At 34.9% G+C, this 27746-nt stretch overlaps 1 protein-coding gene across 4 annotated transcripts in view; it reads right to left on the bottom strand.

Annotated features, from left to right (window-relative positions):
- RUNX1T1 (RUNX1 translocation partner 1) overlaps window positions 1-27746 on the bottom strand; it is a 139444-nt gene that overhangs the window by 51135 nt on the left and 60563 nt on the right. For 2 of the 4 annotated variants that reach the window (XM_011384395.2, XM_011384396.2), the window contains exons 2-3: window positions 4541-4678; window positions 2234-2475 (exon numbers count right to left, since the gene is read on the bottom strand). In XM_011384395.2, coding sequence (XP_011382697.1) covers window positions 2234-2475; window positions 4541-4678 — 380 coding nt within the window. Of the gene's footprint in view, window positions 1-2233; window positions 2476-4540; window positions 4679-6297; window positions 6587-16527; window positions 16738-27746 lie in introns of those variants that run through there. The other 2 variants (XM_023525577.1, XM_011384397.2) reach the window with 2 other exon arrangements.

Genomic DNA, 27746 nt, shown 5'->3' with positions numbered 1-27746 from the left:
TAAACTTCAGTCTTAACTTCAACCCTTCGATTATCCTCACGCCTGACAAAATTGGGGTATTTGTGACCTAACATCTTCAGAATATTGTTCCACCCACTTTTTTGTGCAGTTTCTTTTCCTTTTATGATAAAGTATGGTAGCACCAAGTTCTAAGCTTTTTATACCTTAAAATTCAAACCATCTTAACATGAAACTATGAATAAACGCTAGTTTCCTATCTGTAACAATAGAGGTCAGGGAGTCTTTTTAAAAATCCTTTATTTAGTTTCTATGGCTCATTTTCTGAAGCCATATCTGTTTTGTACATTAAGAAAGTTACTAATATTTTTCTTACCTCTGTCTAAATAACAGTATAATGAGATTCATTATGATTTACTACCTGATTTCAAATCACAGGTCTGCCACTACTAGTTGAGTGGCCTTGTATATTTACTTCTATAAACCTCAGTTTCCCCCCATATAAAATGTGTATAAAAATCACTACCTTAGGATGGTACCAAATTTAAATGAAACAGCATGTATAAAAGGTTACAGTCAATGCTCAAAACAAAATCTGTTATCCACTCATTCACTCATTTGACAAATGTTCACTGCCTATTACATACAAAACATTACATATGAAACACTATTAATCAATTAATGTCTTCCTCTAACTTATCTCTATAAAGTTTTTAGATAAATATATTTTAAAAAGTATTGCCATCAAAAGTATGCTACTTAATATGTGGGAAAATCTACTTGATTTTTCTATATTTAAGTTATGGAAAACATTGTTAAAGGACATACCAAAGTTATAAAGCAGTTGTCAAAAAAACATTTTCTTGATATAATTACTGTTTTGGATTTACTTTGTGGTTCTTCAGTCTAACTTATTTAGGTATTATGCAAAACTCAAGAATGAGTAAAAAGGAAAAGGTAAGTGACTAACAAAAGTAACTAGAGTATGCTAACATTCTTCTGTCAAAATCACTTACCTGTCCTGGAGAAGTACAAGGTAAAGCTGATGGATTGTGGAGAATGTGAAAGCATTTTGCTCTTAGAGTGCAGAGGAGAGGGAGGCCACGTTTAGAAACTGAATTGCAAAATCTTTGTCAATGTGAGATATTGTGATTTGAAGCATGTCTACTACACTAGACTCTCATCCAGACTTCTTAGGCAAAAAGAAACTGGTATATCTTTGCCCACAATAAATCCACGAAAATAAAAAAATGATCTATTTCAAGAAAAAGGAAACTGCTGCCTATCATCTGAATCTCAGTTCCACCATAAGCCCAGATGATAAAAGGACTAAATACATGACTCATAGCTTCTACATGACTCAGTTTGCTATGGAAAAACTGCCTTCCTAAATGAAAACCCACTACTCATAGAGGAAATCACAGTAAATGTAAAAGTGAGTTCGGACCCTAAAAAATAATATATGTTCTAATTTTCAGTGTGATTATGTACATAATGTACTATAATGTGCTCAAATCAACACTTCTATTCTCAAACTAATCATTTAAGTAATTCTACCTATAACAAAAAAATGTTTGTTTTTTTTTTCAAAAACCAATTAGCAGTTAACAGGGGTTAAGGGGAGAGAAATTCAGGGTGTTATTATTTTATGGGTACAATGATTCAATTTGGGGTGGTAAAAATGTTCCGGAGATGTATAGTGGTGCTGGCTCCACAATAGTGTGGGTTTTCTTAAAGCCAATGAACTGTACACTTAGTTGTTAGATATATTTTACCACAACAAAAAAAATTTTAATATTATTAGCCCTAAAAATGAAAACACATAAAAGAAGTATTTGTTATTTGTTGTAAATTCTTGTTCCTCTAGGCTGATAATAAAAATCCTCTAAGGCAACTAAATTAAAATGAGCACCCAATTAGATTGAGTGAATCATTAACATAACAAAAATACGTTGTCATTGTTGAAAGGCACCAGCCATGCCAGGAAGATACACTTATTGAATTGTATACACACATACACATTTATGGCCAAGAGAACAATAAATTTGTATAAGCATATCTCTATTAGTCAAATAGTAAAAGAAACCATGGTGGGGCTCAGTACAGAATGCAGAATTGAAAACCTTGTTACTATAGAATTATCAGACTTGAAGCAATCTCCTGGGATAGAAACTACTAGAAAAAAACAGTTGCTGTTAGAAAGGAGTCTGTATTTGGAATCTCCCACACACACTCTCCCCTACCCCAGAAAACCGGCCGCTTTCTGTTTGCTTACCACCAGTCCTAGCACGAGGGTGCGGACTCTCTCTCCTATCTCCGGTGAAATGTCATTGCCAAACTGCTGCAGGGTGGTAAGGAACCGCTTCAGCTTACTGAGCTGCCGGGCACCGCAAGCAGGAGGCAGCTGCTGGTTAGCCAGAGAAGAAGAGGAAGAAGAGGAAGGCCCATTGCTAAAGCCATTGGGCGGCGAGGGGGCACCATTCAAGGCTGTGGGTGAATGGCTCGTGCCATTAGTTACTGTCAAGAGCACAAAATCAGAAAGAAAAAATAAACTTACAGAGAAATGCACAAGGAAATTACAACCGAGTCTCCTTCCCTTTAAATCTGGTGGATTTTGTCATTTCAAAACTGTTGAGCCTTTTCTGTAAAATGCTTTGACTTCACAGGATGACCACAGGCTCAGGTACTCTATTATTAAATGGGTCCACTCCTCAAACTGCATGAGGGTGTTCTGCACGGAAGCTGATTATAAATGGAGTCAGCTGTAACACTGACGGCCTGCCTCCAATGTGCACATATGCCAACCACCTGTAATGTTTCAAACATAGAACAAACAGCGTTTGGATGTCAGCCTTTTGTCACTGGCTTACATCAATATAACAGGACTATTTCTTTCTAAACTGCTCCCCTAGAAAAAGTGTACATTTGGTGGGGACTAAATTTATCATTGAACATTTTTAATCATGTTTTGTACACACAACTGACAGCTGTGTTTATAGAAATGGGACTTTCAAGTTTTAACCTTATACCACCCAATTAGAAGGCTATTTTCTCCCTCTGTATTTCTTAACCACTTCTTTAGGGAAAATGCAAATTTTATGTAAAAAACCAAAATGGATATGGTAATTATCAAGAAGTTATCTCAAGAAATTGAAAGGGTACATCTCCATCCAAATAATAGCATGGTTGGTGGTAATTCAGTAAATTCATTTCCAATAAAATTTATATGAAAATCAAGATGATAATCCACAGAAGTAAGCTAGAAAAATTTACACATTTCTCACTAAAGAAATGTTGATTTTATAATATTAAATCAATTAATTTGACACATTTATCTTTATTAAATCTGTTTTTTAAATATAATATTGATAAATTATCTAAATAAGAGTTTGAAGATAAGTATTCTATTATTCTTAAAATTTCAAGAAAGCGAAAAATAGTGTTTTGTCTAAATGAGTACCAAAGCAAACGGTCAAGAAATGATAGCTCATTAGGACCTCTCACAGAAGACATATGCCTATCACTGTGGCTTTGGGTAACAACACACCAAATACATGATGACAGGGTTGCAACTTGACAGTGTTGCAGCCTCTAGCTCCTTACAAGTTTGGGAAGGTCTTTTAAATGGCAGTGCATCACTGGATAAACAGCCTGAGATATGTACTCTGTCAATCCCTTTTAATCCCATGAATTTATTTTTGCCTGTTAGTTATGTTTTATTCATATAAATTCCATGGCACATGGCCTATAAATAGTATTATCTGCAACAGATAGCATTTATTCATTTCACAAATCCTTGATGACAATTTTAACCAGGACTTTGAGACTGATGAAAACAAAGCTATCTATCACTACTAAAACAAAACAAAACAAAACAACAACAACAATAAAACAAAACAGGAAAGAAAGGGAAGTTGCTATCCTATCAGAATATTCTGTCCTTTCCTTAGATGACACAGAAAGCAATATACTCCATTGATTCAGAACACAAGGGTTGAGCCAAGATGGAACGGAGTAAAAGTTTTGTAAAAGTCTGACAGGTTCAAGACAAGAAAGAGGCTCTTATTTCAGAAAGTTCTCTGTATGCAACTGTTGTATAAAGTCTTTTTTTTTTTTGTATGTGCAAATATTACATTGTTATCATTTTAACCTAAAAATGTTATATTTTAACATGATTAATAATAGTAGAAGAAAGTAGTATTAGATCAGAAGTAATCTGGAAATAATCATAGGATATTAACATCTTCTAAGTCAAAATGAACAAACTAAAATAAAGAGCTCCATATTAAGTCAAATTAAAAGTTATAATGGTAACAACTGGAGTTACAGACCAAATATAGTATTCTTCATTCGCTGACATCACAGCAGACCACAACTTTGAAGCAATCATGAAAAGGCAAGCAAATATTGGCAGTCATACAAATTATACTTAAGCTATGACACATCTGTGCTTAATATCTACTCACTGGTAAATTAATGATTTTTTTTTTGCTTCATTTCTGCATAATTCATTGGTGCTGGGTCTTCTTTTCTCTTTTTATTTGCAGAAACTAAAACAGGAAATGCAGAAATGCCTACTCACATGTTGTCGGTGTAAATGAACTGGTTCTCGGGGCTCCTTGAGTTGTTGGGGGAGGTGGCATCGTGGGAGGAGTCAGCCTGGACGGAGTCTTCACATCCACAGGTGAGTCAGGCATCGTGGAGTGTTTCTCAGTCCGATCTGGAGGATGCCACCATGAACATGTTACTTTCCTCCTTAAGCACCTCTGTTTTTTAAGAGGGGTTCATCTTTTTCACAAGTAAGTAAACAGAAGAAATCCAAAATCTTCTATCAATAAAAAAGACTTATCTACTAAATTTTAAGGCAGGACTTTATTACTCAAACCCTATTTAAGAAGGTATAGGACAGATGGCAGGACCTCATTTGTAACTGGGTTATTTTACATCCTATTGTTATTTCTGGCCTGGGCAGATGTTACCTTGGTAATGTTATATGCAACCGCACAACTTAACTCAAAGAAGCCAACATTAACAAGAGGTAAAGAATAGATGAGAAAGTAAGATGGTAATGAACCTCTCAAACAGCTCAGAAATAACACAAATCTGAAGCTCTGTTATGCAGATAAGGTACTGCATAAGGAGCCAGAGTTTGGTGATTTTTGTAACACCTCCCATCCTCTTTCTACGCTTAGTTTTCTGGCCTGTTGGATGAACCAGGTTACATCTCCAGGACATCTCTCTCACTTCAATTTTATCTGCTATGTTTGATAAATCACCACTACCTAAATGCCATATGTCATGATGAAGTTAAACTATTATTTACTTAGAATACATGAGTTTATGACCCACTACTTTAAAAACATTAGAAAATATTTCAACTAATAATCTCAAGCAGATTAAGAATGGAAAAGTCCCAAATTGAGAAGTAAAAAGAACTAAGGACCCTCCTCATATTTAATCATGACTAGGTGACAGGTATGGAGAAATTTCCTGATTATTCAAACAATGAACATCTACACTTCAGGACTGTTTTCTACTAAGTAGACTTTTCCCTTGAAATTTCAATTTTTTTTTCAATTTAATCTCTTTATCAAATATCCAAGAAAAAAATAGAAATTTTTGTTTGTTTCTTTAGATCCTATTTTCTACATACATGTATACATATGTGTATACACATATACACACACACCCCAAATATGTTTGAGGTGCCTCTTGCAGCTTTAGACACAGATATTATCCACTTGGACTATTTCAAAAATAGAGGAACAGACTATTGATAAAGAATGGATCTTTTAAAACATTATGATAACCATATGAGTACACAGTTAATTACTCAAAATTACTTTAAAGTCAATTATTAAAAGAAAATGAAAAGCCTAAATTGCTACTTTGACCATTTCAAATCTACTTCACCTTTATTCAAAGCAGTTTCATAAGACTTGGGTTTTAATAGAACACAATATTTAAAAGTTGAAATAATGTCGATATCATATTAGGGAAGATGTAATAAAAAAATGAAAATCAACACCATTTTAATAATAGCATTTTGAAAGATAATCTACTTAACAGTATCAGGAGCTCTATTTGTTAATCTCTAACTGCTAGTCGAATAACAATGAATGTCTCTGTAGTGAATAAGTGTTCTGAGTGAGACGATGGTAAAGACACAGAAGGAAAACATTTCCACCTTTATCATATTGTTAAAAATTGTCTTCCTATTGCTATTTCAAATCATTTCAAAACCAGTATCAGCAAATCACTTATTCTGGAAAAACACAGAGGTTAGGCAGGTTTAAAATCACTTCTTCAATAGTTAAATTCACTCCACAGTCTACTCACCTCAACCAACCTCAGCAACAAGGGATAAAATAGCTTTCCACTTATTTTGCAGCTGAGGGAAGAGGTACAGCAACAAATACAAGTCTCACTAAATAAAGGCAAATATTTCTGTCATGCCAAGGAAGGAGGGCTACAGGGAGGCTTGCCAGAGTCGGCTGGGAGATAACAGTGAGAACTGCTGGTCCATCTGGTTTTCATTCTGCTAACACTCACACTGAACTGTGAGAGAAGCCAGTCCAGATACACAGATTGAAGCACGCAGTTGCACAGACAGAGGAAGGAGGGGGATTGGGAAGTGGGAATAATGAAAAAATAAATATAGTAGTAGAAGGAAAAGAATAAAAAGAGGAAAGACCAAAACAGGGAGGAAAGACCAAAACAGGGAGGAAAGACCAAAACAGGGAGGAAAGACCAAAACAGGGAGAAAAGAGCCAGAGGAACATTTACCCTGGACGGCTTTGTTTACCCCCGCAGCTAATAGCCGAGCCTCAGGGGACACAGCCCCTACCTTGCTTACCTCCACGGAGTTCTTGAGCAATATCTAAACTTGAAAACATCTTAAACTCATTTTTATTTTTTTAATAGCCCACACTAAGAAAAAGAGAAATAAACCATTAAGTTGACAATAGGTTTCCTTTTCAAACTTCAGACACTCTTTGTATTTCTGTCTTCATCTGTTCAATATTAGAAAGATTTTTGATATAACATAATTTTCACTTGAAAACATTTTTAATACATGTCTTGGTCCACATTTGTAATGTAATTCCTATCCAGAAGAAAATAATGATAATAAAAGTAGCTAAATCATTTTAAATTCTTGAAATGTCATCTATTATTTTAGGAACAATAACAACTGAGACAATGCATAGCAAACCATCACAACTTCTAACAGGAATATATACATTCAAACAGGAATATATGTAGATAGTTAGGATTTCGATATTAACCAAATTTCTGAGATAGTTAGCTTTGCTCTGATCAAATGGAGTTCCAACCCAGAGATCCTACAAACTTAAGCAAAGCGGGACCATATGTAACTCATTCTGTGCTGTTCAGTACAATCAATCCAAGATGGAGATAGATGGCGAAATAACCAGCCAGGCCTGACTCTCACACACACAAAAACTCTCTGGGGTAGAAAGATTTAAGATAAATTCAGAAAATATGTTTCAAGTATGCTGAGTTCTGTTGCATTTGTTTTGAATTACTAAAAAAAAAAAAAAAGAAAAAAAAAGAAAGAAAAAAGAAAAAAGAAAAACATTTTGAAATATATATTCTTGAAACTTTTATAGCAAACAGCAAATGAGCTGATTTAACCACAGAAGCATTTCACTCCATTTCAAATTAGAGGATATAGTAAAACCAATATTAAGTTATAATATTTCTTATGTAATTTTTTAAGTTCATGAAAATTATACTGTCCTTGTACATAATTTCTATTTTCAGTTACTACAGGAGAATGCTGACATTTATTGAAAGATTGACACAAAATGATAAAACAAAAGAGAAAAGAAAAACAATTTCTATCAGATCAGGAATGTATGTATAATCAAAAGGACTGACTTCTGCCTTAATGAACCACACCACTTCTAAACAAGATTTTCCTTATGTGGTAACATTTCAACTCATGTAGAAAACATCTAACACATATGTACCAAAAATGGCTGATGAAGAAAGTGTGACATATATAAATACGTACTGATACCATTTCAATATCCAATTCAATGGCAGGGCCTTCTAGAAATAGCATGTTTTCATTTCCTTTTTTTTTTTTTTAAGTAAAAAGAAAAAGTATGGTATAATTGTCTATGGCAATTATTTTACATTTAGTTAGTTCAAATAGTTCCAGACACGTTTTTAAAGTATGAAGAATAGGCATTCTACATTTTCCTTGTTTATATAACATTCTAAAAATGATTAGTGTAAAAAGAAAGTTCAGTATTGGTAGACTGTACATCTTTTTCTATCAGAGTTCATCATGTCAATTATAATAGAAAAAATATCTATGTCCCAGAGGTGTTATGAACTGAAGAAACTCTTGGTCAATTAGTTAGCCCAGAGTTAGTCTTATTTGAGTAAGTGTTAGTTAAGGGAGCTAGAGGGTATACACTAAAGAGGATTAAGCTCAAGTGGGAGCAAGGAACTACTAACAAAAAAGAGAAGGCAGTCGGGAAAAAAAAACTGGGTACAGAGTTTTATTTTTCTTTCTCTGTTAAATATGGCAAATATAGTTCTAACAATAGAGTCATGTAGTGAGTCCCATGTCTGGATGTGATATATTACAAGAGACTGTTGCACACTAGAATGGTGGCTATCCACCCTCCACAAGGCTACCATCTCATATCTCTGTTGAGAACTGATAACATTCCTGCTCAGAACCTTTACGCAATGCCTGAGAATAAAAGTCAAATGCTAACATTTTAAAGAGAATAAAATTATACAGTGAAAGAATATTTAGCGTAATAGGAGAATTTTTAGGTTTCAAACGTAGACTCTCTCAACAATCAGTAGTAAGCCCTTAAGGCAAGGCAGTTATCCTGAACTTCGGGTCCCTCAGAAAGAATGGGGTTACAACCCTCTGTACCTTATCAGGACCCTAGTACAGTGCCTACTCACACTGGGCTCCAAAACATGTGAGCTCCATTCTCTTGTGCCTTCCTCTCCATGATCCATTTGCAGCTTTATTTCCAATGTCTTTCCCAGAGTCTATGCTCCATCTATAAAGGGCACCTTTGTATTTCTTGGCTTTTCTGCCTTTCTTTTTCATGCTATTGTTTCCTTCATCTAAAAAGACCTGTCCTATCTTGTACATTCTTCGCTATCACACCCTCTTATAGCTTTCCCCAGTTGCCCAAGTTACCACACATTATGCTTCTTCTGCCTCTCTTTTATCATTTATCACAGGCCATCTATAAGGTAGTTATATGTGTGTGTGTGTATATTATACACCCAAATACCCCAATCAGTGAAAATAGTAAGCAACTTGATGGCATTTTTTAATGCCTCCTTAGGAAGGCATTTAAAACAACAAATGTAATAATAAGGACAGTTACATTCCTAATTTTTACAAATTCATTCACTGTATCATAGCCAGTTCTGATATCAACACTAATTTCATGACAAAAAACAAACACAGAATCATCAACAGCATATAAATATATAATGAGAGAATGGAATGTAGGTAATATGGTAAAATACTGGAGACCTAAAATTCGATTCAACTCTGACTAATTTATTATGTGGTTTTAGGCAAGTGTAAGAATAACCTGTTGTTACCGTGTGTCTTATTATAGGTATTTTTATGAAGATTGTTACTTTTGAAACAAATCTGTACTTATCTATTCCCTGATTTAAAACCTTTTAGAGTGTCCCCCTGGCCCCAACATAAAATATAAGCTCTTTAGCTTAGTTATGCACTAACACTGTTGAGTTTCTACTAAACAGCCCTTCTCTTCTTCTTTGTCAGCAACAGGTTTCAAAGTGAGTGTTGTACTCTAATTCTGAAAAAATGGGTCATGAAAGGAGGTCTATGGGAGAGGTTCTAGGGAAGATTTCCTTATTCCTTAAAAAGAAACCCAAGAAGGAAATCGTCCCTCTTCTTCAGATAGGCACTTTTGTATCCATAAGTGATTCCTTCATTGCACTTCTTTGAAGTCTACTTTTTTTTATCTATAAAAGTAAGTACCTTGGATTACATGACCTCAAGGATCTTTTGTGATTTCTTTCTTCAGATATGGCTTATGATCATCTCAAACACAAAAAAGAGTACCCAGAAAACATATATCTGACAATAAAGTGACCATAATAAAATTCTGAAATTGGTCATTACAACCAGACTTCCTCTGTTCGCATAAATTTCTATGTACACAAGTATGTCTGCATAAAAATTTTTCCCATAAACATTAAAATTAACACATAGCTCTTGTTTACAAACACAGTTTCAATTCTCATTACTGAAGCATCATCAATGATTTAGCTATAAAATAACCCTACCATGTCTAATTGTCATTGTTTAGTTACCATCAAAACATCACTTTCATAGCCCAGGTTCTTGGAAGAGTAATCCACAGTCACTTTTTCTGCTTCCTCATTTCCCATTCCATCTTATATCTACTTGTAGTAAACACCTATGAGACTGACTACAAAGTTTCCCGCCCCATACTGGGACCTGCCATACTGTCTAATCTTAGAACTACATTGAGAGTCACCATATTCTTATAAATACACTGAGAGTCACCTTGCACCCAAGATACCAATGACTGGCCCAGGTACAACACCTAGTCCAAGATATGCAATCTCAGTCATTCCTCAGAATTTTTATCTTCAGAATTGAAAAAAGAAAACAATCCCACTCCAGAGGTAGAAAACTGCACTATTTATTATTCTCCTCTATGTCTAGAAAGCATGTTTGCACTGAAGAAAGAAGATGACTAACAAGCAAAAGGAAAGAAGAGAACTAGCAACAGGTTATGCCAATAGAGCTAAATTCTTCATTCTACTGGATCCTAGAGGCTAGTTGCATCTCTAAAATTCCTACAGTTTATATCTTCCAAACTATGTAAAAATCCCAGTCAATCAATCCCCCCCTTTGCCTCAAACCTAGTTTAAGTTGACTGCTCACTTGAAACCAAAGAATCCAAACTAAAACAACCCTGGAATGTGGCATCAAAATAACCTCTCATTGAAATTTTTCTCAATCGTCTCTTTATTATTAATTCAAAAAACACACGTGTCCTTTATCTGGCATCTTTGCAGCATCTGACACTGCTTGCCACTTCCTCCTTCTTAAAACATTATTGTTCTCAGGATTCCATGATTTGAACACTCGTTTTCTTCAGGCTTCCATGGCTTCTCCTTCTCAGTCTCTCTTAATGGCTCACCTTTCTTCACCTCTGTGATACCTACTCGTATTTCCCTTTGATAGTCCTTCACAGTTCCTCTTCAAATTCTCATTCTATACCTTTTCCTTAGTGATTTCATTTGTGCCGTGATAGTCACACCACGGTCATTATGTGGATGGATGACTTTACCTATAACTCTAGACCTAACATCCCTTCCAAGTTCTAGACCCAAATATCTAGAGAACTACTCATTTCAACAGGCTGAATTCAAACTCTCATCATCCATCATCTCTCACATGGCCTATTAAACAAGCCCATTAAACGACCCCTGCTCTGTATTATTTATTCATCCCTATCCATCTCTAAATCACATCCAGTCATTTTACTACATATGTCAAAGATGTGATCAGAGATCTTGCTCCTCTCCTCTTAGTAATCTTCAAAGACCTTTTATAATGTTAAGCCTTAATAGGGTATAGAAAAATGTTAGTGACCCATCTGGCTCCTGCGACTGCTCCAGACCCATCTTCGTTTCTCCCACCCACTGCCATCCCCACCTCTAAACTCCACACTGAACTACTGTAGCTCTCCAAATGACACTGGGTCACTCTCAGGCTTCCATCACATTGCATCCTTTCCCTAGACTACTCTTTACCCCACCACTGCTTGCTTAAGTTCATTATTCCTTTAAAACTCCATTCAGGTGTCACTTCAGCCATAAACTCTTTGCTTACAACCCTTCCATCCCCAGCCGGCCCAAACTGTCCCATATTCCCCTATTACACCATCTAGATCCCTCTTACAGCACTGATCACACTACATTTAGAAACAAGATCAGTCCCTCCCACTAGATCCTTATTTACTTAAGGGCAATGATGACATCATTTTTGTATTTTTTCACAGTGCCTGACACATAGAAGATGCTCAATAAATTTAGTATTTTAAGTTAATATATAGTACTATGTCATAAATCATGCCTATAGTTACAACTTTGAGACTCTGGAACTTTCGAGAGACATGACAGATTCAACTTAAGATAAAATCATCTACATATCTTTTTTCCATCACCCCAACAGAATTTAAAAAGAATTTTTACATCTGAAAACTTTAAGTACCCAAAGATAAATCTAGAAAAACACTAATAAATTATTGAATTCACCAGTTTTAAAATGCCTTTAATAGTCTTAACATATTTCCTAAGACCTTTAATAAAATTAGGAAAACAGGCTTTATAAGGCAACTTATGCATATATGACCTACTCTCCAAAGGCACCGTTTTTTAAAATAATAGTATCAGTGTCATCATACATATGCACATTTAAAACAGAAAGAAAAGCATATTATGAAACAAAACACACAATGTTTTCCATATAAAGTTTTCCTGTTGCTTGTCTATGGGTGGTGGGATAATATGTTATTTTAGTAGTTTTTCTTGTGGTTTTTCTCTTTTATGTAAATGTTCTACAATTAGCATGTTTTGTTTTTACAAGCAAAAAACATACTAAAAAAATTATTAGGATAAATCACCTAAAATCAGGCACAAGGCACTGTATCAAATGCACTGCACGCTTTATCTCATTTTAAATCTCACTATGGAAAGGTACTACTAATTTTCCTATCTTATATAAAGGAACAGAGGCCCAGAGGGGTTAGATAATTTGTCCAATGTTACATGCCAGAACTTATTCCAGGTCTTCTCAGGGTTTATTATCACCTAAAACTAAATAAAACACATTCAGTAAATGTTAAATCTAGAGTTAGCATTATACTAGAATTGTACCTTACACTACTACTGTACTAGCTACATATGACCATTCAAATTTTATTTATTAAAGTGAAATAAAATTTAAAATTCAGTTCCTCAGTCACACTAGCTACATTCAAGCGCTCAACAGCTGTGGGTACATGGCTACACAGTTGTGGCTGATGGCTACCATATCAAAAAGCTTAGTTACAGAACATTTCCATCATCACAAAAGGATAATGCCATATATGAATAATGGCTGTGAATGCTACACTAGAAATCATGACTCCATGGCAGGAGTCCATGGAGGTGACAATGCAGCTGAAAGGGTAGGAAGAGAGCAGGGAAGGGAGAATGCCTTTGGCCTCATCCTAAATACCTTCCATTTCCATTTAGATCTTTCACTTGTTTTAAAGATTGGGCTTCTGCATACAATTTCATTTGATGGTTAAGAGGTAGGAAAAATAAAAATTTGAACCCCAATGATTAAGATAAGTGAGCTCTGAAGAAACAAGAAAATAAGACATGCTCAGTCTAGGTAAACATTGGGGTAACTTCTCTAATGAGAACAAGGCCAGGGGCTCAGTCCTGGAATGAGCCAGTCAGCAGCCAGGCCAGCAGCTGGTCGGCAATCAGAGATGACAGCTTAAAGCATGACTTCATACCTTGAAGAGTATGAACTTGGGTTAAGATCTGGGCAAAAGAATGAGGTAAATCCATACTAATCTATTACTATTTCTAGAAAAATAACTTCAAAAATGTTTGAGTCATCTCTGAATAATAGGAATTTTCCTTCCCTTCTTCTATAGCACTTATCAGCTAGCTCTTGAAATATCTATCTTGTTTCTCAGTGTTTCCCAACCACAATATTAGCTTTATGAAAGCAGAAATTTCTGTTTCATTAACTTCGGCTTCCACAGCATTTAGAAGAGTACCTGAAATAGCAGGTATTTGATAAAGATTTGTTGAAGAATAAATGAAAAAAGCAAGGAAGAAAGCAAAGCTAGTTTCTGATAAAACAGCCAAAGATATATTGGTAACTCTATAGTTATTATCTATCTAAGAGGAGGTCAAAGGATGAGTCCCACAGACAGGATAAATGCTGAAAGAACACACACACTTACGTGGAGATAGAAATGCTAAAAAGTAGAAGCAGGAACTCAACTAAACCAATTTTCTCCTTTTTGATAAAGATAACCTGCAGACCACCAAGAGGAAGCACTATAAACATGAACTAGTCCCCAAATGGTAGTTCTAGCTAGAAAAATCGATTACAAATTTCATAAAGTTTGGAAAGGACAGCTTATCATATGAATATTGGTGAACTCCAAACATTACTTGTATGTATAAGTTCCTTAGAAATATCATCTCTTCCACAGTGGTTATCACCTTTACTCCAAGTGATTCCTGCTTCTGAGTCACTTGGTGGCTCTTGCAAGCCATCAGTGGATATCAAAAGGCATGGGGTCTAATTACTCCACTTTGACCAACATAGTTCCATGTTCATCTGCTTTATGCACTGGTGTTCTGTTTAAGATTTCCTTTGAAAGACAGGGGTCTCCTGTTTAAGAAAGAAAAGTTTAAAAGCCCTGGCGCAGGCAATCAACAAATGTTCACTGAATGACTGTGATAAAAATTCTAAAGGAAAACCGAATCACCCAATATACCGAAAGGTAACTCCTGCTTGTATAAAGAACAGAGGAAGACACAGGCACCACCAAGGGCCCATAAATTGCATATAAGCATCTATGTATCACCTTGATGCTAAATGGCAGACTATTCCAGAAGATTTTAAAAAATCTTTAAGGATATACACCAATTACAGTTTTTAAGTACAGACTATTTTTACTCCAATAATATCTGCCAATGATAAAGAAGGCTATAGGGAAGGTTGAGAGAGCTGCTGCAGAAAAAAATGATAGTGTACACATCCACTGCATTCAGTTATGATCATCCAGATAAGAGTCAGTAAATCAAGACAGAAAAGTATGAAAGCACACAGGGTATGGTACCTGTGGCTAAATCACAGACAAAGAAATAGCAGGAGCCTCGAATAAATACTGAATTGATTTGAATGTACTCTTAAAAAAACTAACCAGTACTGTTAGTTTAGATTTCACATTACAGGCAATGGGAAAATACTGAGAGTTTTTAGGCAGCTGAATGATATGCTCATTTCTATACTATGGATATATATGGAACAGGGAACAAATAGAGTAAAAAAGGGAAGAAGGCAGGAGTACTGGATAGCAACAGCCTAGGCAAGAAATAATGCGGGCATCCAGTACGAAAGTGGCTCTAAGATGGGAGAAAAGGAGAGAGATTCAGGATACATTTTCAAATTATATGTCAAATTCACAGAGCACGGTAACAAAATAAGACAAATTGAGTAAGCAGGACTCTAGAAGTGCATGGTGACATCAAAAAGCAAAACCAAAAGACAGCAGGAAGAATCGTTTTGGAAAAGGGCAGGATAAACTCAGTTAAATTGAAGTGACTTAAGAGGTGTCCCTGCCACACTCTGGTGTTTATACATAAAACATCCTGAATATCTTCTCTTGCACATGCCACCACCAAATTATTCTTCCTCTTAAATGTGCTTCTCCATTCCCATCACCACCCTGATACATCACCATCTTTCACTCGGACTTTTTCAGGAGATAGTCTTCAATTCACTCACCTCACACGGCAATCTGTTTAGCATACAACAGATAGAATAATCTTGTCAAACACAAATGTATTCGCTCATTTAAAATGCAGCATTTATTCAAAAATATCTGAGCCATCTACAAAGTGCATATTACTATTTTAGACACTAGGACAAGATACCAAACACAAAAGAAAATCACTGCCCTCAAAAACTGTACATCCTAATGATTAGATCAAGTTACTCCCGTATTTAAAGAGTTTCAACGGTTTACCATTACTCATAGGATAAAATTCAAAACCCTTTAAATGACCTACAACTAGACAGACTTAGTTGCTGCTTACTTCTCCTACCTCATCTCACATTTCATTGGTTTAATCAGTTGCAAGCTTCATCTCGCCTCAGGGCCTTTCACTCAGCCTGGAAAACCCATGCCAGCTCAAATTCACGTACTCCAGGAAGGTGTCCTCGATCCTTCCCCAAACCCCCTGTTCTATAAGTTCTATTATACCATCTAGTTGTTCTTTATAGGTCTTACTGAAACTGTTATAAATAATTGTATAATTATTGGTTTGTCTAACACCCCCTATTGGACAGCAAAATGCTCCATAATAGCAGGAAGTATATCATATAATATCATCAAATTACATCGTATCAACTCAGACTCAGAATTAGCACACTGCCAAGAACCTAGTACAAGTAAACAGTGGATAAATGAATTTTTTAGTTCAAAATACATATCTGGACATACAAAGTAATTGTATTCCTATTCCCCTTAAATGGAATTTCAAATTTTCTTCAGTGGTAAAAATAATAAACTAATGGTGATAATAATAAAACCGCTCTCTTATTTATACTTCTTTCCCACTGCAGTGGGAGGACACCATTCCACCCAAATCACCCCGGCAAAGGTACAAACACATCTGTGGTTAATCCAGAAGATATCATTCAATCTTTATCTCTCTTAGCTCTCAGCACCATTTGATCTGTTCAGCCACTTCTTACTCCTTTTCTCTTGTGGTATCATTCTTGTAGTTGTTGCTAGAAGTTTCAGTGAATTCTCTTGGACCCTGGCCTCTCCTCTCCAACAGGGCCTCACTTCCTACTCTTCTGAACTGGCTTCAACCCTTCTAGCTTTGGTGCAGGCCTTCTCATTTCATGCAACAAATTCTGCCAGTGCTCTATATCTTCAAGGGAAGGACTCTCTCCTAAGAACCAGACAAGTTATCAAACTATTTGCTCAACAGCTCTACCCAGATATCCCGCTGACAGCTGTATTTAGAACCAAATCTAACATCCTCCTTGGGAAATCTGTGTCTCCTTCTATATTTCAATCTCTAGGATAACATCACTTTCCACCCAACTGATAAAGCCCAAAGCACCACAATCCTCCTAAGACTCCTCCCTCTTCACCATCCTCCTTCAATGTTCAATCCATTCCCATTTCTTAGTATACCTTTAGGATCTACCCTCAGTCTACCTCTGGCCTGGGCTTCAGAATCTACAGAGCCCCTAAAAGATTATCTCTACCACCAGTCCCTCTCTGCTCAAATCCTCTCCTCCTTGCTTCCAGAGAAATATTTCTAAAATATGAATCTGACAAAATCTTCTTATAATCCTTCTACAATATACAATCTACTTAAAATCCTACAATTACAAAGTTAGATAAAGGATGAAGGGCCTTACCCTTTCAACTCTGTATCTCCGGTGTCCAAACACAGTTCTTATACACAGTAGGTCCTAAAATAGTTTGTTGTACTAACTAAACCATTTTTAAAAAATTAAATTATCAAGATGTCTATTTAGTACATACTACTCCTATTTAGCATATACTATAATCATAAAATATAATGCAATCCCAACCAAAATACCAACAGAATTTTTCCAGAATTTTATACATTTTAAGTTAATTTGAAATAAATGAAAATAGAAAAACTTTGAAAATAAAGTTGAATGATAATATTTAGCCTAACATTTATTGAAGTGCACCATAAAACTATAATAATTTTAACAAATTGCTACTAATACAGAAATAGCCAATATAACATAATAAAAATTAAAAGCAAAAAAATACAAAGCTCAGAAATGAGTATACATTTATCTAAGAATTTAGTATATGGTAAAAATGACTTCCAATATTAGTGAGAAATAGATAAAGCATTTTAATGAAAACTTTAGGATCTACTAGACAACAAGTAAGAAAATAAAGTAAAATAAATAAATAAAATAAAGTATATCTCATACCATATATATAAAATAATTCATTTTCATATGAAAACTCTAATATAAAAATGAAAACATAACTAAACATATAGGTACATATTTATTTAATCTTAGGATTAGAAAAGAAATTCTGACCTTGATATAAGAAATGCAGAATCAATAATAGTAGTTAATATATTTGAGTACAGCAAAAAATATGATAAAGTAAAAGGCAAGTAACACCCAGGAAACAAAATATTCATTATGTGACAATAATGGATTTATGTCCTTTTAAAGAGCTCCATCAAATCAATAAATAACAGTTGAAAAGCACACCAAAAGTTGTAAAAGAGTAGAAACAGGAAATGTGCAAAAGAAATATAAACAACCTATATAACCCCATGGGAGAAAATGTTTAACCTTTTGCTTGGTTTTAATATTGTATTTAAAGATTCTAAGATCCCTATATTTTCTCCTTATAACTCTTTAAAACTAGGATGACTACTACAAAACTGCTGATGGCTGGAAATAAAGAGAAAAAGTATGAACCCCTAATCCTAAGTTTATTACAGGCCATTACAAAATTTAAAGAAATTGCAGTGTCACACTGCAGGTGCCATCAGAAAGGAGATTCAGGGGTAATAAAAGGAAATAGCCTTGCAGATGCCACTGAAAAAAAAGAGCAGCTCTAAACAAAACAAGGCTCTCCTTCCCAACTTGACTTTAAATCAGTGCATTCCTGTGTACAGCAAAAAAAAAAAAAAAAAAAAAAAAGACCTGAAAATTGGTCAGGAATGGGCTTTAAAGAAATCCCTACATCTCAGGAGTGGTTGATAAATGAACACAAAAAGCTATCTGTTCCTCAAGGGCTAGCGTGGAAAATAGTAAAAGCCCATAATTCCATATGTTATGAAATGGAAGCACTATATGAATGGTTAGTTCAGATAACAATGATGCCGGACATGGGAAGAGTCATTAATAGCATCATAGCTAGCTGTGTGAAATGCACACAGAATAATGCATATACTAGACTTTCGATACCACCTTTAAATCAAGCAGTTCAGGCCCAGGGAAAGTTGCCTGGAGAAGACTGACAGGTAGACTTTAGAGTAATGTCCCTGCTCCAGAAGGATTCAAATATTTATAAGGATTAGTAGATACTTTTACTGAAGGGGTTGAAGCATTCCTGTGTCAAACTATAAGAAGCAATGAACTTGTAAAGGCACTACTGAAGGAAATAATACCTAGGTTTGGACTCTCCAGGATCTTTCAACATGTAATTAACCAAACACTGGATATAAGCAATGACTAAGCCTACCTTCAGGGAGACAGAACTATGGATGTGAATCTCCCATCTCCTTGTTGCAAAAAATAAAACTACCTAACACAACCATGTCTTGTTCTTGAATAGAACACTCCAAGCTGCAAAGCCCTTGAGTCTGGTAACAAAACCATGGAGTCAAAGCACTGTGTCATGCTTAGAGGTAGCACTTTTTTCTTGGTGAGTGATTCAGAAAATAACCATGTGCCTTAATATCAATTTAGGTACAATATAGCATACCTAGATTTTTCTAGGAATGAAACTATGCATAAAAAAATAGTAAAGGAAAGAATATGATTAAAAAAAAAAAAACCAAAAAAAAAACCTGGAACTCTACCAAGACTGTTCAGCTTTGGATTGAAAGAATAAAAACCTGGGATTCTAGACAAACAAAAGGGGGACAGGGAAGGGTCCAAGAGGTGGGGTTTTCTACAGGGACCTGAAAACCCTTGAACACATCACGAAAGTAGAAAAACTATTTTATAAGTATCTTATTCACTCATCTAACAGTTCCTGGCATGAATGTTTATTGAATAAAGGAATGAATGCTATTTTAGTAATAAAGACGTTCACACTAACAGCAGAAAGTAAAAGACCTACAGACCTCCTGGGAGAGAAAAGGCCACAAATATACTAGAGTACCACAAGAGTAAAATCCCCAAATAAACAACCAAATTCTTTATAAAGCATTCAAGGAGCACCATACAACATAACTGAGACTGCTCCACATAAAGAAGTTTCACTAAAAACCTGTCATCTGGAAGTGTTCCCAAAGACACATTTGGACCGCCTATGAATTATATTAGCAAATTATTTACATATCATGGTATTTGCACACCAACTGAACTTAAGGTATATGTTTAAATGAACATTTCTCTTTAGCTTAATACGGTCAATATATAAGGAAATCAAGACTATAAATTCTATACAGCTATCTGAATTTCCCATCCATCACTCCTTAATAGACTTTGCCTCAATTAATATTTTGCATAATATAATTTTTCATAGAGGCCCATTACTTTATTTAAATTAATAAAGTAATTCAGAGAAGGTGCCCTAATTAATTAATTACTAACAAATATTCCCTAAGGACAGAAGCTCAAGTCCTGTTTACCAAAGAAATAACTGCATGTGTATCTAAGTCCATTTTCACCCTTATCTCAAGATACTTTAAAACTAAGCGTACTTTTTAATCTCAGGAAGACCACTGAGGAACCTAGAACTATAAAACTCTGGCTTGCTATAGTTTGAATGACACATTTTTACAATTCACATACCAGCTTAAGTTCTAGGAATAGTCTCAAAGGAACACATAAATAAATTTCAAGTTACTAAGTTCTTAATGTAGCCTCATCTGTAGATACACTTTCAATGTAGGGAAAATATGTTATTAAACTGACAGTCTAAATTCCTATCTATTTACTAGGAATCGTTTATATTTCACATAGCACTAGAGGTGTCTTCTCTGAGCTTATTAAGAATTCTAATGGGGGAAATCAAACCAAATATTGATGGACAACTGCAAAAAGCATCCCACGTACAAATAAAAATGTTTGTACGTGGGACGCTTGCTAGAGATCTATAGGTCATTTTCAAAAACACAAACTTCTTGACACTATTTGTCAGGAAAATTAATCACACAAGTAATAAATGTCTAAATACAAAGAAAGCTGTTTTCAATGAAAGTTCATCACATTATTATTAACTTGTTACTAAAAATAATTCAGGATTCAGATATATCTAAAATTATCCTTATGAATATATCACTAATACTACTTCCTTAAAAAGCAAAGTGATAGAATTTCTAGAACATGGCAAACACCACCGCAGAAGTCCACTATAATTGTAAATAGTGGCATTCTTTGAGTGGCAACAAGAAAAAAACTATTGGGAACCTCTGTTATAAGAGATCAAACCAGCACATATTAAGTACCTTTCCCATCTCTGTACTGACCAAGATACCTCAAGAAAGTTACTGAAGCCTTATAACCCATTTCACATATTCTTATCTTCATCTTATTTCTCTGAAAAACAAAAACTTACTTTTGTACTAGTTACAAGTACAAGCTTAGACTTGTAAGAAAACACTAGATTTTATTCTGGTGGACAAGACTCGAGCTGACTGTAGGCAAAATTATGAAGTCAGCAAAATTTATCTTCAGTGTGTCCCTGTTCTCCTCGGTTTATCTTCCTTGCAATGCCGCCCTCTGTTCCTCTCACCTCTAAGAACTCTGGAACTCTTATCTAAAGATGTTAAATTGTAATATCCACGTAGTCCCAAAGTCCAAAGCTTCAGATTTGTCCCAAATATCTATTTCTGAGGCTAAAGTTACAGTAATAATTTAAACTAATTCATATAACAGTGGGCCTTCAAGAATCAAGGAAGTATCAGTGGGAAAGACATGATAGCATGACAAAACAGTTCCAGGCAGTTACCTATTCATTGATATACTCCAGTTCCTATGGGATGTCTATTTATGAATATGATAAATACTAGAAAAAAATAACTATTTTCCTTATGCCCTCTACAAATGGTCAGCTCATTTTCACCTTTTCTGTTTCAACTTCAATGTCACCTCCTCGGGCTATCAGTCCTTCTCTGGCTATCTAATCTCAAGCAGGTTTTTACACTTGTTTGTTTGTTTCCTTCACAATACTTGGAAAATTTGAAATTCTTTAACATCCCTCTCCTTGGAGTTTAGTAGCCTCGACTCCAGAGCATTGCTGTATCCCAACCCCAATATAGCTTCTGGCTCAAAAGTACTCCAAAATATCTGCTGATACAAATAAGAAGGCATTCTAACTTTCAACGGGGTAACAATAGAATGTAAACTGGTTATAAATCCAGTTGGGGGAAAAAAAAAAAAAAGAGGGCGATGTCATGAACCAGAAAAACAAAGGGAAAGTTAATAACCATGAGTTCATGCTGAGGTCAAAGTTAGATGTGTGATGTGATAAAGCAAAGAAGAAAAGCTGAATAGGACAGAGAAAATGAAGACTTTCCTGATTAAATGACCTCCTGCCTGGTAGGGCCCCAGACAATGTGGGCAAGAAAGTCACCATAGGGAGTGATGAAAGCATCACAGTGGCATGAGAAAATCTTCAAGTCTCTCACCTTGAAGTCAGAAGCTGGACAGCTATAATTCAACAAAGGACTCTCTGTTCAACACACAAACACATCTGAGAGAGCCATCCATTAAAATATCCAAAGGTAGGCATTTTGCAGAATGTTGCAGGGTTGGGAGTAGGGAGTTGGCAAGGACAAAAATAGGAACTGTAAACACAGTCCAGCACTCACAATGGCCCTAGAGGAAGCAATAGTGGTGAAGGGTCAGGGTGCAACCCTCATTGGGTGGACCTGAGGGGTGGAGGCATCAATCCATCCTGAGTGGCTGACACACATTGAGACTGAACCCAGGATCAGAGACAGAGGAATGGTGCACAGGGAGAGGGGGCGGGAGAAGGAAAAAAAGGAGAAAGAGAGGGAGAGAGGGAGGAAAAAAGGGAGGAAGGAAGGAAGAAAGATGGAAAGACGGATGGACTCTGTGAGAACTATCTGACTCCACCAGAAAGAACAGTATAAGAATAATGGGTATACCAAGAGGAGAAGAGAGGAAGAAAGGAAGAGAACTGTTAGAACAAATAATCCATAAGAACTTCCCAAACCTATGGAACTAGACACTTGAATCTAAAAAGCCAATAGAACACCTAATTATCTCAATCAAAAAAGGCCTTCTTGAAAGCACATTACATTAAAGTTGTCAAAAATTAATGACAAAGAAAAAATTCTCAAGCCAGGGAAAAGACAGTAACCTATAAAGGAAACTCCATTAGATTATCATCAATTTTTTGCAGCAGGAACACTACAAGTTAGAAGAGAGTAGAAGCAAATATTCCAAATATTGAAAAAGAGAAATCACCAACCAAGAATAATATATCCAGCAAAATTATCTTTTAGGCATGAAAGAGAAACAAAGGCTTTTCAGACAAACAGAAACCAAGGGAATTTACCACCACAAGAACTGCATTACAGGAAATACTGAAAAGTGTCCTTCTACCTGAAACAAAAAGACAAAAGGATATAAAACTGTAAAATGACTAACAGACAGGAACAGGGAATTGCGAGTCTTGTTCAGAATAGGGTATTAAACACTTAAACATAAATGTTAAAGGAGGTAAAAGCATTAAAAAAAAAAGAACACAATAGTTACTGCAATTTGGAAAAGAATGAACAACATAAAAAGATATAATCTGTGACAACAAAAATATAAAAGGGAAGGGGGAAAGGAGTGAACTTACACAGGTAAATGTAGATAAGATGCCATTGGAAGAAAAAGGACTATTATATATTGAAACTTTTTTTTTTTGCACAAACCTAATAGTAACCACAAAATAAAATCTAGAACTCAGAAACATAACATAAATAAAAGAAGAAACAGAGGGAAAAATCATAGACTACCACCAAAATAAAATAACAGACAGAAACACAAGGGGGAAAAAAAAAAAATAATGAAGACACAGAGGTACCAGAAAACAAAACATAAAATAGCTATAAATATAGCTTTATCAATAATTACCCAAAATATAAATGGACTGAACTCACCAATTAAAAGGCACGGAGTAATGGGATGGATTAAAAAACAAAACTCAACTATGAGCTGCCTTCAGGAAACCCATTTTAGCTGCAAAGACAGACTGAAAGTGAAGGAGTGAAAGATGATATTCCAAGCAAATGGCATCCATAGAAAAGCAGGTATAGCTATACTTAGACAAAACAGATTTCAAGATTAAAAAAAAAAGTAACAAGAGACAAAGATGGATCATTTATATTGATAAAGGGGATAATACATCAAGAAAACATAATATTTAATATATATACACCCAACCTCTAACAAATTATATAAAGCAATTAATAACAGAACAACACTGACAAAAGTAAAATTATGGGAGGGGACTTATATACCTCATTGACAGCAATGGATATATCATCCAAACAGAAAATCAATAAGAAAATATCAACCTTAAATGACATATAAGTCCAAATGGACATAATTGATATTTACAGAGCTTTTCACCCCAGGACAGAATACACAGTCTTATTCTTGGAACATTCTCAAGGACAGACTATATGAGAGTACAAAACTAATCTCTACAAATTTAAGAAGATTTAAATCATACCAAGCATATTATCCAACCATAACACTTTAAAGAGGAAATCAACTGCAAAAAGAAAGCTGGGAAAACAACAAATATATGGAATTTAAACAACATGTTACTGAACAACAAAGAAGAAATAAGAAACTAAAAGATACATAGAGATATGTAGAGAATGACAATATGACCTACCAAAGGTTTCTGAATGCAGCAAAGTGATGAGAGAGGTTTACAGCGTTACAGGCCCACCTCAAGAAACAAGAGAAATCTCAAATAAATAACTTGACATTTCACTTTAAAGAACTAGAAAAAGAAGAACAAATCCCAAAGTAGAAGAAAATAATAGAAATTAGAGCAGAATTAAACAAAAACAGAGAAGAGAAAAATGATAGGAAGAAAAATCAATGCAACAAAGAGCTGGTTTTCTGAAAAGATAAATAAAAATGACAAACCTCTGGCTATTCACTAAGGAAAAAAGGGAACACTCAAACAAAAATCAGAAATGAAAGAGAAGTTACAACAGATATCACTGGAATGCAATTGACCAAATTCAATAATCTAGAAGAAATGGACAAGTTCTTAGAAATACATAACCTTTCTAGACCGAATTTTGAAGAACTGGAAAATCTAAATAGACTGACCAAAAGTAAGGAGATTGAAACAGTCATCAAAAACCTTCCCCCACCAAAAAAATGCCAAGATCAGATGGCTTCACTGGTGAATTTTAACAAATATTCAAAGAAGATTTAATACTTTCCTCAAGCTCTTTCAAAAAACTGAAAAAGAGGCAATACTTCTGAACTCATTTTATGTGACCAACATTACCCTGATACCAAAAGCTGGTAAGGACAACCTCAAAAAAGAAAATTCAGATCAATATCTCTGACGAATATAGATTCAAAAATCCTAAAGAAAATATTAGCAAATTGAATATAACAATACATTATATAGATAATACATCATAATCAAGTGGGGTACAAGGATGGTTCAACATATGCAAATCAATGTGATATACCACATTAACAAAAAAAGAATAAAAATCACAATTATATCAATAGATGTGGGGGGGGCACGGAAACATCTGACAAGATACAGCATTCATTTATGATTAAACCATCAATAAAATGGGTATAGAAGGAAAGTACTTCAACATGATAAAAGCTATATATGGCATGCCCTCAGCTAATATCACGCTCAGAGGTGAAAAACAGAACACATTTCCTCTAAGATCAGAAACAAGACAATGATGCCCACTCTCACCACTGTTATTCAACATAGAACTGGAAGCCCTAACCAGAGCAATCAGGCAAGAGAAAGAAATAAAAGGCATCCAAATTGGGAATGAAGAAGTAAAACTGTCACTTTTGGCAGATGACATGATTCTATGTGTAGAAAACCCTAAAAACCCTAACAAAAAAAGTAAAGAATAAACAAATACAGTAAAGTTGCAGAATACAAAATCAATGTACAAAAATCTATTGTGTTCCTATATACTTACAATGAAATATCGGGAAGAAAAATGAAGAGAAAAATTCCATTTTCAATTGCAACAAAAAGAATAAAATACCTGGGAATAAACTTAACAAAAGATCTGAAGGACCTATACACTAAAAACTATAAGACATTATTAAAAGAAATTAAAGAAGACACAAAGAAATGGAAAGACAGTCCATGTTTATGGATTGAAAGAATAAACATAGTTAAAATGGCCATATTACCTAAAGCAACATACAGATTTAATGCAATCTCCACCAAAAATACCAATGGCATTTTTCATAGAATTATAATGAATAATTCTAAAATTTATATAGAATCATGAAAGACCCCAAATAGTCAAAGAAACCTGAGAAAGTAAAAAGTGATTGATATCACATTCCCTGACTTCAAATTATACTACAATGCTACAATAATCAAAACAGTGTGATATTGGCAGAAAAAAATAGACAGACGGGCCAACTGAACAGAACTGAGAACCCAGAAATAAACCCCCGTTTATATGGGCAACTAATTTTCAACAAAAAAGCTGAAAACATACAATGGAGAGGGAAAAGCCTCTTCAATAGATGGTGTTGAGAGAACTGGAAAGCCACATGCACAAGAATGAAACCAAACAACTATTTGACATAATACATAAAAATTATTTCAAAATGGACGAAAGACTTAAATATAAGACATGAAACAATAAAATGCATAGAAGAAAACATAGGAACTAAATTCATGGACCTTGGATTTAAAGAGAATTTTATGAATTTGACCTCAAATGCAAGGGAAGTAAAAGCAAAAATAAATGAATGGGACGATATCAAACTAAAAAGTTTCTGCACAGCAAAATAAACCATTAACAAAACAAAAATGAATGAGATAAATTTGCAAACGATACCTCTGAAAGGGGCTAATAACCCAAATATATAGAGAACTCATAGAACTCTTTCGGCTGGAACCACCACCTTCCAGTAATTTGCCAAAATGACCAACACAAAGGGAAGGAGGAAAGGCACCTGCTGTATGTTTTCTAGGCCTTTTAGAAAACATGGATTTGTTCCTTTGGCCACATACATGCGAATCTGCAAGCAAGGTGATATTGTAGACATCAAGGGAATGGGCATTTGTGGTAACATCCCACAAATGTTACCATGGCAAAACTGGAAGAGTTACAGTGTTACCCAGTATGCAGTTGGCATTGTTGTAAACAAACAAGTTAAAGGCAAGTCTTGCCAAGAGAATTAATGTACATATTTAGCATATTAAGCACTCTAACAGCCAAGATGGCTTTCTGAAATGTGTGAAGGAAAATGATCAAAAAAAGAAGGAAGCCAAAGAGAAAGGTACCTGGGTTCAACTGAAGTATCAGCCTGCTCCACCCAGAGAAGCACACTTTGTGAGAACGAATAGAAAGGAACCTGAGCTGCTGGAGTCCATTCCCTATGAATTTGTGGCATGATAGGCTTAAAAAAAAAAAAAAAAAAAAGACCTCCAATTGAGTAGGTATCCCTTCCTCCAAAGATATATTTGAAGAAAACTAACTGTTCTAATTAAAGAAAAAAAGAAAAGAAAAAGAGCTCATGCAACTCAACAACAAATTAAAAACTGGCCTCAGGGCCTGAATGTCTACTTTATTAAGAAAATATACAAAACGGCCAACAAATGTATGAAAGATGCTCAACTTAACTTGCTCTAAGGGAAATACAAATTAAAACCACAATGAGATATCTGCCACCTCACACCTGTTAGAATAGCTATCATCAATACAACAAGAAATAACAAGTGTTGGAGAGCATGTAGAGAAAAAGAAACCCTCATACACTGCTGGTGGGAATGTAAATTGGTACAGCCACTATGGAAAACAGTATGGAGAATCTTCAAAAAATCAAGAATAGGGCTACCATATAACCCAACAATCCCTCTTCTGAGTATCTACCTGAAAAATTTTAAAACATATTCATAAAGATATGTTCATTGCAGCATTATTCACGGTAGCCAAGACATGGAAACATGAATAAGAGAAGATATTTACAATGAAGGAATCATCCTTCATTGGAC

Source organism: Pteropus vampyrus, unplaced genomic scaffold, assembly GCF_000151845.1.
Source record: "Pteropus vampyrus isolate Shadow unplaced genomic scaffold, Pvam_2.0 Scaffold572, whole genome shotgun sequence".
NCBI lineage: Eukaryota > Metazoa > Chordata > Mammalia > Chiroptera > Pteropodidae > Pteropus > Pteropus vampyrus.
This window is presented reverse-complemented; position numbering and strand designations above follow the sequence as displayed.